At 45.5% G+C, this 13,100-nt stretch overlaps 1 protein-coding gene across 9 annotated transcripts in view; it reads right to left on the bottom strand.

Moving 5' to 3' along the window:
• The window catches only part of FLNA (filamin A), a 539,816-nt gene that overhangs the window by 35,809 nt on the left and 490,907 nt on the right, over positions 1–13,100 (bottom strand). For all 9 annotated transcript variants that reach the window (XM_078664611.1, XM_078664615.1, XM_078664617.1 and 6 more), the window contains 3 exons: positions 7,830–7,970; positions 7,470–7,598; positions 7,024–7,197 (listed from right to left, as the gene is read on the bottom strand). In XM_078664611.1, the coding sequence (XP_078520737.1) occupies positions 7,024–7,197; positions 7,470–7,598; positions 7,830–7,970 (444 nt within the window). The remainder of the gene's footprint in view (positions 1–7,023; positions 7,198–7,469; positions 7,599–7,829; positions 7,971–13,100) is intronic.

Here is a 13,100-nt window from a genome sequence, read left to right as displayed (position 1 = left end):
TCACAATTTGGTCAAGCAAAAAAAAAATAAAAAAAAAATACATAAAAAAAAAAAAAAAAAAAAAAAAGTTTGACCCTAAATATTAATATTTCACATTGAAATTCAGTTACTCGTTAGATTTCTTGCCGGTGGTAAAGTTTAATGCTTTGCCCATCCTGATATTAGGATGTGTGTGACAGGCAGAACAAACATTTAATTTCTGGTAGTTGTGTACAGTACTAACCTTGCCCAGCGCTTCAGAGTTCTGGACACAGGCAAATTTGTTGGTATGCACAAGATGTTGAGCCAAAGCCAGGATTAGAACCTTGTTCACCTTGTAACATGCTCCTCCGCTTTAGCCACTAGGACACATCGCCTCAGTAAAACTCTACACATATTGAACTCTAGGTTTCGAGCAGAGGAACAATAGTTACTTACCTGTAAACAGGTGGTTCTCCAGTATTGGTGTCTTTCATAGATTCACATGCCTGAATCATTCCCCGTCGTCGGAGTAGGAGTCCCACGGTATATAAAAAAGCAATAAAATATATAGCAAATATCAGAAATACCAAACCAGGAAGTAAGTATCACCAGCTACAGCAGAAAAAACTTCCATACTCGTGACTATCCAAGTCATTATGTGTTAGTCCAAACTGCAGCCAATCAGGCGACAGCACCCACCAGAATGTTCTCCCCAGAGGCTCAGGCTCTCAGATTTTCTCGCACAGGAGTGAAGTCCCATGCTATCCGAGAGAGTCTCTGGGGGAAGGCGGGCGGGTTGCATGTGAATCTATGAAAGACACCAATACTGGAGAACCACCTGTTTACAGGTAAGTAACTATTGTTCTTCTCCAGTATTAGGGGTGTCTTTCATAGATTCACATGCCTGAATCAGAATAGTAAGCAGTACTCGCATCATAACGCTCGTAGACGTCAGAATATCATATATGTATATAAATATATACAGTAGACATGCATAACAGTAATCATCAATTTCTGAGAAAACGTCTAAAGAGCATAAATGAGGAGGTGGAAACAGAGGCTCACCTTATTTGAAAAGATTGCGAAGCACTGCTCTTCCAACCGAAGCATCTGCATCGTCTGCTGAATCTAGACAGTAGTGTCTAGTAAAGGTGTGCCTGCTAGACCACGTGGCAGCTCTGCAGATGTGTGGAAGTGGCACACCAGCAAAAAGGGCAGTGGAAGAGCTAACTGCCCTAGTTGAATGTGCTCTTGGCAATGCTTGCAAGGGTCTACCAGCCTGTTGATGACAAAGTCCAATCGTAGAGGAGACCCATCTAGCAATGGTCGGTTTTGAAACTGCACAACCCCGGCGTTGCCGCCCATAAGCCACGAACAGTTGGTCTGTCTTGCGGATGGCAGAAGTTCTGGAGAGATAGAATTTAAGACATCTTCTAATGTCTAAAGAATGTAGACCCTTTCAGCCGCAGACTGTGGGTCTGGAAAGAATGTTTTTAGGACAACCGGTTCATTCAGATGAAAGTCCAGAGGCACTTTAGGCATGTACGTTGGATTAGTTCTCAATACCACCGAGTCCATGGTGAAATGAATGAAAGGTGCTTTAGATGTAAAAGCTTGAATATCGCTGACCCTCCTAGCCAATGTTAAGGCTAGTAACAACGATACTTTCCATGTCAGAAATTTTAGGTCCACCTTATGGATTGGTTCAAAAGGGTGACGCATTAACTGAGATAGTACGATATTCAGATGCCATGTCGGAGGAGGTTTCCGGACCGGCGGAAACATGCGAAATAATCCCTTGAAAAATTGTTGTATGATCCTTACAGAGAATAAAGAGTTTGATCCATCTTGGCGAAACCTAGAGATGGCTGCTAAGAAGACTTTAAGCGTAGAATGTGCCAAACCTAATCTGGCCAGATGTAGAAAGAAAGGAAGGATTTGCTCTGGTTTTGCATGAATGGGATGCAGATCATTAGATTGGCACCATGTACAGAAACGTTTCCATTTAAGTTGGTAAGTTTTGATTGTGGATGGAGCCCTGGCTTTCGCCAGCACCTCCTGGCAATCTTGTGGAATATTTAGGTGTGCAAACTCCGTGTGCTGAGGAGCCAAGCTGACAATTTTAGCGAGTTCGGGTCTGCATGGTAAACCCTGCCCTGCGTGGGTGGATAGAAGATTCGGGATGCGTGGAAGTTGGATAGGGTTGCATTCCGAGAGCAGGAGTAGTTTGGTGAACCAGTATTGCCTGGGCCATCGAGGAGCGATCAGGATCAACCGGCATGGCTGCTTCTTCATCTTCCTGATTACTTTCGGGATCAGAGGTATCGGTGGAAAGGCGTACGCGAATATTTGATTCCAATTCAGCGAAAGGGCATCCCCACACGAGTCCCTGTGGGGAACCCAACTTGCAAAGTATGGGCATTTCCGGTTCTGGTAGGTCGCAAACAAGTCCAAGTCCGGATGCCCCCACCTCTGAAAGATGCGACGTAGAGATGGTAGATGTAGTTCCCACTCGTGAGTGCAGCCCCCAGACCTGCTGAGAGAGTCCGCCAACACATTGGCGATTCCCGGAACATGGACCGCTGACAGATGGATATTGTGAGTCAGGGCCCAACTCCATATCTCTTGTGCTTGTTGCGACAACCGGGCTGATTTTGTGCCGCCCTGCTTGTTCAGATAATGCATGCAGGTGGTGTTGTCTGTCCGTATTAAGACTGAGGCCCCTTGTAGAGTTGCTCGAAAGGACTTCAGGGCTAGAAATATGGCCTGTAACTCTAGCCTGTTTATGTGCCATCTCATTTGGATCTGGTTCCATTTCCCGCTGACAGTCATGCCTTGGAGGTGTGCACCCCAGCCTGTCATTGATGCATCGGTCGTTACTATGAACCTGGGCACTTCCGCGAGGAAGGAGCATCCCACTTGTAAGTTGGATCGGTGGGTCCACCATTGTATCGCTTGTCGCATTCGTGGGGTAATCTGAATGATATCCTCGAAGGATCCTGATATTTGGATCCACTGGCGACTGAGCTCTTCTTGTAAGGGCCTCATCCGAAGAAGACAGTTGGGGGTGAGAAGAATTTCAAGAAGAAAGCATCCCGAGGAAGGACTTGAACATGCGTACTGAAACGCACTTTTTTAGTAACAGTGCCGCAGCGAGTCGGTGGATCTTGTCCTGCCTGTCCTCTGAGATGAATACTTGGGCGAGGTTGGTGTCCAGTGTCGCTCCCAAGAAATTCTTTCTTGCTGCTGGCGTGAGGTGAGACTTTTCGAAGTTTGAGAAACCTAGGTTCTGCATCAGCGACAGAGTTCTTTGAATGTGATCTTGTGCCATGTCGAAAGAACTGGCCTTGATAAGGCAATCGTCCAGGTATGGATATATTTGAATCGATTGCAACCGAAGATGGGCCGCTACTGGAGCCAACATCTTCGTAAACACTCTGGGAGCTGACCGCAGTCCGAATGGAAGGACTTTGAACTGGAAGTCCCTGCCAGCCACTCTGAACCTCAGAAACTTCAGATGTCGTGGAAAAATCGGTATGTGGAAGTATGCATCCTGAAGGTCGAGTGTTGCCATAAACTCTCCCGCCGAAAGAAATTGGAGGATTTCCTGAAGTGTGAGCATCCTGAATGTAAGTTTCTTTAGGTATTTGTTTAAGGCTCGCAGGTCGAGGATGGGGCGCCATTCTCCCGACTTCTTGCGAATAAGGAAAAACCTCGAGTAGAAGCCTTTTCCTTTCTGATGAGGAGGTACCCTTTCGATTGCTCCTTTCCTGATCATTGTGTTGATCTGGATGAATAGCTCCTTGAGGTGTGCTGGTGGGGGTCCTTTTGGGGGGCAATTTGGGGGAGGTTTTACAACTTCCACAATGTGACCTATGGCTACTACATCCAGGACCCATTTGTCTGTAGTAATTTTGGACCAATTTAAGTAATTTTGGGATATTCGTCCTCCAATTTGGTTCGGGTTGGCAAAAAGTGGTGGCAGGAAGCGTACCTCATTTCTTATTGTCTCTCCCTCGATAGTTAGATTTTCCTCGAGGTTGAGAGAAGTTGCCTCTTCTCTGCCCATAAGTTTGCTGCCGATATGGCTGGAATCTTTGGTTTCCCTGGGCAGAAGAATAGGAGCGCTGTTGATTGTACCCTCCTCTATTAGAGAAATTCCCTCTTCCTTTTGCTCCACGAAAGGAAGACTTCCGGTATTGCAGAGTACCCAGCGAACGTGCCGTTTCGGTATCTTTTTTGATGGCCTCCAGCGACTCATCAACATGCTTTCCAAATAAGAATTCTCCATCAAATGGCATGTCCATAATTCTGGATTGGACCTCCTGTCGGAAGGATGTTGCCTTCAGCCATCCTTGCCTCCTGAGAACAGCTGCACCCGCTAGCTGTCGAAATCCAGTGGCAGCAACGTCCACTGCAGCGTCAATCATTTCCGAGGAGACACTCTCCTTCTTGAAGGATTTTCTTCGCTTCAGTTCGATCAGGCAGCTTGTCCATGTACGGCGAGATGTCCGACCACATCTGCCTATCGTATCGTCCTAGAATGGCTAGGGAGTTTGCGGCTCTGATGGTCGTAGCTGCAATAGTAGAAACTTTCTTCCCGATAGAATCAAGGCGCCTCCCATCCTTGTCTGGAGGAACAGAAACTTGACGTAGGATTAGAAGATCTCTTCTGCACTGCCTGTGCTACCACAGAGTCTGCTTTAGCTTGTCCGATGAGGCATGCTGGAGAAGTATTTGGCACCCTATACTTCTTATCTACTCTTGGGAGCACTGCTGGTAAAGAGTTTGGCTTGGACATGATCCTTAGTCCTTCCTTCCAGATAAATTCTATAATTGGAATGGTCCAACTTTGTTTCTGTGGTGTAGTCTTGAAATCGTACAAGAAGCAATCTTCTTGCTTTGACTCCATGGTTATCATAAACCTTCTCGTTGCTCTATCCATGATCTTATGGAATGAGGCAATGTCCACAGGTGGCGACTCAGATGTAGTAGGTTCTGCCGGAGAGGGCGTGTTTGCATTATAATCCTCATACTCCGACGATTCTGACTCATTATCCAGTTCTCCTTCCTCTTGTTCTTCATGTTCGGAGAACTCTTCCTCCCGTGGCTGAGGAGCTGAATCTTCCGACGCAGCTAACGCTGGGCGTCCCTCCTCCAACGGCACAGTAGTCAATGGTTGCGTCCGCTTAGAAAGCAGAGGCAATGTCTGAGGTCTTGGTGTAGATACTGTAGATTCACCAGACTCTGAAGGTGGGAAACGTCTGTAGTAGTCACCGAGCATGTACTGCAGATTGCGAAACAAATCATCAGGCAACTGCCTATCCGGAGCAGGCCTGTCAGCATGTGAAGTGGGCTCAGTGTACTCCATCTCCTCCTCTACATCCTCCTGTACCTTAATCCGGAGGTCAGATGGACTTCTAGCTGCCCCGAAATTCTCATCCTCATAGGACCCTTCCTCATCGGAATCCAAGAGTTTGTCTGGTACCACAAGCGTTGAAGAAATAGTTTCCGTAGTAGCTCTCTTCTTTAAGAGCGTAGCCGTAGTTGCAGGTGATGGTAATGTAATCCCTGCTGTATGCGCTGACCAAACTTGTAAAGTGGTGCAGCTTGATAGAGGCGGCGTCGACGGGACATCTGTATGTAGTTGAATCGGTTTTCTTGTCGACGGTATAGTCGTCGACGGGGTCGACGACGGTAGCTTCGCCGACGGTGGCTTAGTCGTCGACGAGGATCTCTTCGTCGACGAGGTCGTCGACGGTAGCATAGTCGACGGGGTCGTGGTCGAGGTAGTCGACGGTGGCTTCGTCGACGTGGACTTCGCCGTCGACGGAGATTTGATCGTCGACGGGAGGGCCGTCGACGCCGAGGGCTTCGTCGACGGTACCATTTTCATCGTCGACGGGGATCCAACCGTCGACATAGACGTCGACGAGAAACTCGTCGACGGTATCTTGGCCGTCGTCGACGGGACAATTGACGACGAGATAGGCCTGATCTGGACATGAACCAGTGTAGGCGATGAAGCTGAAGACATGACAAGAGTAGGCTTTGGCGAGGAGAAAGTCATGGTGCAGGTAGTCGAAGTGGCCACCTGAGAGGAAACAGTCCTTTTTTGACGTTGAAATTGTCAATGGTGGCACCTGAGGAGGCGTTGTTTTTGAAGATTTCTTGGGAACTGATTTTGTCCCAGACTTCTTAGAGGGCGTTGAATCCCCTTTAGTAGGTGGGAGAGTTTTACTCGAAGTACTAGGCCCAGGAGCATCCTGAGAGGATTTAGACTTCTTAGCCACCTTAGCCCTTAGAGATGAAACTTCAGTTTCAGCCTTCCTCTTAGTAGAAAGAAATGAAGAGCCAGAGGCACAGCTTCCTACCTCAGACACAGGGTCATCCTTGTCCTTGAGTCTGTTGAGCCACAATAGCAGTCGTCCTTCTCTATCCTTGATGGTTTTAGGGGGGAAGGTCCGGCAGATCTTGCACTCCTTGACCTTATGGTCAGGATAAAGGCAATATAGACATTTCTTGTGGGGATCTTCCTTGAAAAGTCTTGGCTTCCCACAAGAATCACAGGCCCTGAACAGGGATTTAGAAGTAGACATTTGAAAAAAAACTTGAAGAAACAATGATGTAGAAGAAAAAACTGAGCAGAGCTCAGGGAGACTCCCTTCACACGACGTGCGGTAGAAAATCTGAGAGCCTGAGCCTCTGGGGAGAACATTCTGGTGGGTGCTGTCGCCTGATTGGCTGCAGTTTGGACTAACACATAATGACTTGGATAGTCACGAGTATGGAAGTTTTTTCTGCTATATATTTTATGGCATTTTATTGCTTTTTTATATACTGTGGGACTCCTACTCCGACGACGGGGAATGATTCAGGCATGTGAATCTATGAAAGACACCCCTAATACTGGAGAACCAAACATCTGTCCAGGAAATTTTGGGGAGTAACACCAAAAATGTAACAAAAGTCTGACCATTGCTGGTTTTCCCTGGACTACTACATTTCTCCATCAGTCTGTGGTAAAACTGAATACAACAAAGGAGCAGGAGGAGCACTTACCAGTGATCTTGGCAACAAAGGGGCTGCCTGGAATATGCTTCTCGTTGTATTTGACTATGATGTTGTAGTCACCAGGCAGCATTGGGAGGTAGGACACTGTGCAGGTACCATCCTGGTTATCAGTGCAACCAATGTCTGCTTTGGAGGGCCCTTCTATAGCCAGTGACAATCCACCTGAGGGAATACAAAAACACTGTTAGAGTAAAAAGAAAATGGGGTGTGATGACGACACGCCATAAATCTCTGGTCCAACAGCCAGGACTGACCTCATACTTCTATCCCATGTTACACGCTTCCTAAAATGTGCCCCACACCCAGAACATGCAAGGGCTAGTTTGGCATTTAACATGAAAACACAGTAAGTGAGATACCGGTCTAGAGCTGGCAGGCAGAATCTGAAGACACTAACCTGTGTCCTACGACGCAAAAAGGGTCAGATAACTCACCTTCTGCAGCATCCTTTGTGTTCACAGTGAAGATGGCCGGCTTATTCACAGTGCCGTGGATCAACCCAGGACCATATGCCGTCACATGACCACTGTTCATGTAGTCCACATAGAACTGCAGGGGGCTTCCTGTAAGTAGACAGATGGGCACCATAAGAAGTCCAGAATCATTCAAGGACTGAAAAGGGTAGTACTCTAACCCAGCTGCCTGCATACGTGCATTTATCTTCAGCCATTGCTCCAGTACTGTCCGTCAAAGATGCTCAGTGATGAGGGAGAAGTTTTAGGAAAAGCACCCTTCCTCCCAAAAACTGCTATCAAAGTAAGATGTTCTTAGAAGAGAAAACCCTTCGCACATACCTGGAATGTGCATACTGTCGTACTTTATGTCCATCTCGTGCAGCCCGGCTTCAACAGGGGCGTAGCGAACAGTCACCGTGCCATCCTTGTTATCGGTAATATCTGGTTTGGCCACCTTCCCAGAAGGCATGCGGACTTCACCTGTGTAGAACAGCCACAAACATCTTTAAATCAAACTAGGAACTAGCAGATGCAATACCAATGGAATACAATATTCCAACCATAACCTAAACAGGCTGAAAGACAAAATATGACAAGCTCACGTGAAATGCCCACTCAAACAAGTGCTGCTGTGAATCTACTTGTATCAATATACACCAGCTCACCTCTCCCCCCACTTTCACAACTTACTCCTTGTCTACTACAGTATGTTGCCCATCACAATAACTGCTTTGAGATCTTCACTAAACTGGTCTTAACTGGCATCTGTGTACAACAATTCATACAGGAGGAGAGCTGGTTCATAACAGCTTCCCCGAGTGGAGCAGGACATGCAAAATGCTTAAAGTTACCATTGGTAAGACCAAGTTAAGGTCCACTCAGGCATCAAACCGTTTGGAAGGGAGCAGGTGTGCCAAACTTAAAATTCCACAACACTGATTATCCAAAAGAAGGGTTGGTCCTTCAAACGCAGAATGTCCAAAAGGTATGACAAAACCTTTCAGTGCCCCCTGTAAGGCCTTGACGGGTTAAGCCCAGAGCAAACAAGAGCATGTAACACCTTTGCTATTAAGGGGTCAGTGTCCCAGGCACCACATCACAAACTTGGCCGAGCCAGCTGGATTACATGGAATGTCATCTGGCAACAAGAATGACATTCACCACCTCAGACAGCAAGTTGGGCATTCAACTGCCGCTCAATCGCCACACGAGGTGCAAGTTATGAAGGTCTGGATGAAGGACAGGGCCCTGTTGCAGCGACAGGAGCTCCTCCCATGCTCAGGTCTGGTACCACACAGTTCTGAATCAGTCTAGGGCAATTAGTATGGCTTGGGCCCGGTCATTCTAGATCTTAAAAAAGGAGGACAGGAAAAGTGGTGGCAAGGAGTTTTACTGAGTCCCTTGTTCTATTCCAGCAGAATGAGTCTCACAACTAGTGCTCTCTCAAACTCCAAATCTGTAAAATTTCTGCCATGGTCTGCCATGGTGGTGAACTGACCTAGCCAAGGTTTTCCCCACTTATCATATACACCCAGCACTGCCTCTGGGTGCAGGTGCCATTCTTGATCTGCCAGGAGAAGACTGCTCCACTGATAGACGGCAGGAAAGCCTTCAAGGCCAAACTAATGCCCTTGAAGTTTGGTCTCCAGCGGCATTCTGGCTCCACATTTGAGCCCTCTGACTTCCACCTTCCCGAGCGGAGCCCAGCTCAAAAGCGGTGATCTGTCACCACGGACAGCTACAGGTGAGAAAGGGAGAACTGTCTGCTGCAGGACAAATTGTGCTCGTTTGCCACCACTATAGATCTTGGGCAGTGTCCTAAGCCTTGAAGGAAAGGTTGCAAATTTTGGGGCTACAGCATGGGGCTTGCCTAGAGGAAACTGCAAACTGATGGGGCATTGTTTTGCAGGAGTTAAGACCCAAGGACCGCAGCCCTACAATATTTAAGCTACTCTAGTGCAGAGCCTGCCTTCTCTCAGAAGAACAGAGACCAATGAAAGAACATTTCCATCAGCAATGTTTGCACATCTCCAGAAAACCCAGTTTATTCATTCAGAAAAGTCTGCAGACCAAGACAATCGTACCAATCGCTTTGGCGAAACTATCCATAGTGTCTAAGACTGCAAACGACTTCGTTTGCATACTATCCATTATGGATAGTTTGAGCCAGGCCAGCCCCAGACTTTCCAGGAACAGCAGCAAGAAGTCGCAGGCCATCTTTCATAATGTATGTGCATAGTAGCCTAACAGACTGCCTTTTGGGCTGGCAGTGCTAAGCTGGCAGAAGAAAACATCTGCTTGTCAAAAGCAGATTTGCGATTCTCTATCGTGGGATTCATAATTTTTTTTAAATATTGTAGCTAATTGAGACTACTCTGCTGATCACAACATCCGCCTCTGCTGGCTACCTGGAGGAAAGGTATTAACTTCTGTTGTAATGTTGAAAATTAGATTTAAGTGGAGAGGCTGTGCAAAGAAGCATGCCAACGTTTGAGAGGCATGTTCCTTCTGGGGTGGACACACTTTCTTTTAGATCGGATTGTTTATTGGGACTAAGGAGAAAACAGACTGCATGGTAGAGGGGGATTTATGTATCAAGACAGTTAGATTATTCATATCTGCCCCTACCTGCTTGTAACCTTGTACTGTTGATTTGGTTTTAAGAATCAATAAAAAGTATATGTATATGTAAATAAATAAATCCCGATTACCTTACTGGTCGAGGCCTGTACAATGAGACTTTCCATAGTAGGGTGCTTTGCAAGAACATCTGGATCACGGGGCACAGGCCTATGTTGTCTGACTACTTGCCATGTATCAGAAAGGCCTCACAAGCCATGCAGTACCCACTGATTCTTTATGGCATAAACATCACCCGAGTATTTGTGGCAACGCATGGTCACAGTATGGTCAGACCTAAAGAGGGTGTGGTCCATTACTCCTGACTGAAGACCCCAGATCCGATCCAGTGACAGCCACCTGCCCTCAACTAAATATTAGACTATCCCCTGCAGTGGAAGATCAATGTGAAATCTCTCTCTCCTTAGCTATTCTCCAGAGATCTCTTGCTTTGGCACTCTCCACGAATTCTGTGCAACTCGCTGATTGACAGGATCAATCTTCGCTTCAGATCTCATTTACATGCTGCACTGCCTCTTCAGATACATGGTGACCCGAGCCCTCAATGGCGCTTCTGGACCAAAGAGCAGAAAGAAAAAAAAAAAAGAATCGGAAGATGGTAGCCAAATACGGAGGCACTGTGGACTCCTGTTCAAAGACCGGGAGGGTGGACATGGCTCAGCCTCTGGTTGACATCCCAGAAGAAAGAGGAAAGTAACTGTCCCGAGCTCAAACCATTAGAAAGTAGAATAATACACTGCATACAATTCTAAAAAAGATTCAACTACAAAATAATGGACTGAAGACTCAGACTATGTTCTTCAGATACCACTGCAAAACATTCATCCATTTTAAATTCCTCAAACCAGCCCAATCCTGTTGCCACTTGATTTAGATTTAATTTACTACTTCAAGGCCAGACTTCACATTTTGCAGGCCAGTGCTTGAGGCTTGTTTTAGGTTTCATTTTATGTACAGGATAGTTGAACCCCTCGGACGTCCTCACGAGGGGTCTCATACCCTGGTTTGATCCATACCCGTTGCAAAACTAGGCCCAGCCACTCAAGAAGGGTAGCATTTTTAGAGACAAATGGGGGAATTGCTGGTAATAAAAATTGTGAGTGTCTGCTGTGGATTCTGAAAGTTTATTAAAGAAATGCATGGAAAATTTGAGATTTTAGGCAAAGTTTGAGGTTTGTAGGGCATTGAGGGTATGAAAACTTCATGGGATCCATGCAAGGCACACTACCCTGGACTCTTAGGCATCTAGTTTTCAGAAATGTCTGTTCTTAATGTTTCCCTGGGTGGGTGCCGAGCCCAGACCTGTAACACCTACCCAAATTGCCAGAGCAGATCATTTTATATAGGAAATTTATTTGCTTCCATCACCTGCTACCTTTTGGGCCTTTACTATTGATGGAGAAACTCTAACCCACACATGGGGTACTATCTGTATCCGGAGGCATGGGGCAAACTGGGTGGTATGGAATGTGGCTACCGCAAGGTTGCAGAAGTTTACCTCCAAGAAATGTGACAAAATGTGTTTTGTTTGACGTTTGCAAGGCATCTGGGTAAGAAAACCGAGAACCACACAAGTAACAACCCTGGACACCACCGGGCGTCTAGCTTTCAGAAAGGTCTCAGTATCGTAGGTTTACCTGGGTGACGGCTGAGCTAGCACCCAAGATACGCAGATATCCACACTAACAAAAAATAAAAAAGCATGGATTCTGCTGGATGAAATATGAGGTCTCCAGGTCGCGTTTTGGAGCATTGTGTCGCAGGTGCTAGGCCCATCCACAAAAGGAGGGTACATCTTTTAATCCAACTTGGGTCAACACAGAATAGTGCAACACTTGTTATTACCAATTAGATGTATCTGCATTTGTGGTTTCCACATGTAAGCCAGTGTGTGAAAGAAAACATTTTGCTAAATAAACTAAATCACTATAGTTAGAGTAACTCCAAATTAAGAGGTACACAAAACACTGTTCCTAAACTCTATCTTTTGTACATTTCAGAAATACTGATGTTTCCTTTCAACCAATTTTTCAATTTTTGTATTTTACTATATGAATTGCTGTATAGTCGGTACACAATGAAAAATAATTTCAAGGTACAGCTCAATTTCAGGCTTTGGTTATCGTATTTTTGGGAAACCCTAAAAAACGCAATATCGCTGTGACCATAAGGGTCCGTCGCACATAACTATTGCTTTAGTACATCTGCCATCGTGACAATTTACAGAAGAAAATGTGGTCACAAATAAAGGTTTTTCCCTACTAATTCTCATTTATTAATGCAATTGTTTAAGGAAAACCTTGAGGAATCTATACAAAAAGCCCGGTGCGGAAGCCAGAATGGTCTATATATATATATATATATATATATATATATATATATATATATATATATATATATATACACATATACACATCTCGTTGTCTGGTATCACCCATAGGTTTGACATTTTCCACCACAAACTGGAAGTAGGTTGAAACCACAAAAACAAGGACAAATTTACTACCTCATGGAAAAATGCAAAAACTAGACAAAAACATTTAGGAAACAACTGGGCTGGTTTCTGAAAGCTGGTGGCCTAATAAAAAAAAAAAGCTTCAGTTGATGCCATTTTTAGGGGGACAAAAGTGCTGCGCAAAAAAGCATCCGTTTCCATTTTTTTGTGCAAAAAACATAAAGGGTAGCTATATTTGGGCTATTTTTTGGTTCCCTTCAGGAGAGTCCACAAGCCATGGGTACCTTTGCAATCGCCAGGATGTTGAGGGGGAACATGCATATTTGGCGAGGATATCTTATGTGGAAACTTTTTTTTTTTTTTTTTTTTTAAGTTGAGGAATATCCTCTCTCTCCTTTCCCACTTTTGTTTTCTTCCTTCAAGGGTAATACATAAGACCACCAATGGCAGCACACGCAAAGACCGTGATTACCCATCTACTTCTGTACATGTGACCATTCATGTCAATGATACGC

This window comes from Lissotriton helveticus, chromosome 10, assembly GCF_964261635.1.
Source record: "Lissotriton helveticus chromosome 10, aLisHel1.1, whole genome shotgun sequence".
NCBI lineage: Eukaryota > Metazoa > Chordata > Amphibia > Caudata > Salamandridae > Lissotriton > Lissotriton helveticus.
This window is presented reverse-complemented; position numbering and strand designations above follow the sequence as displayed.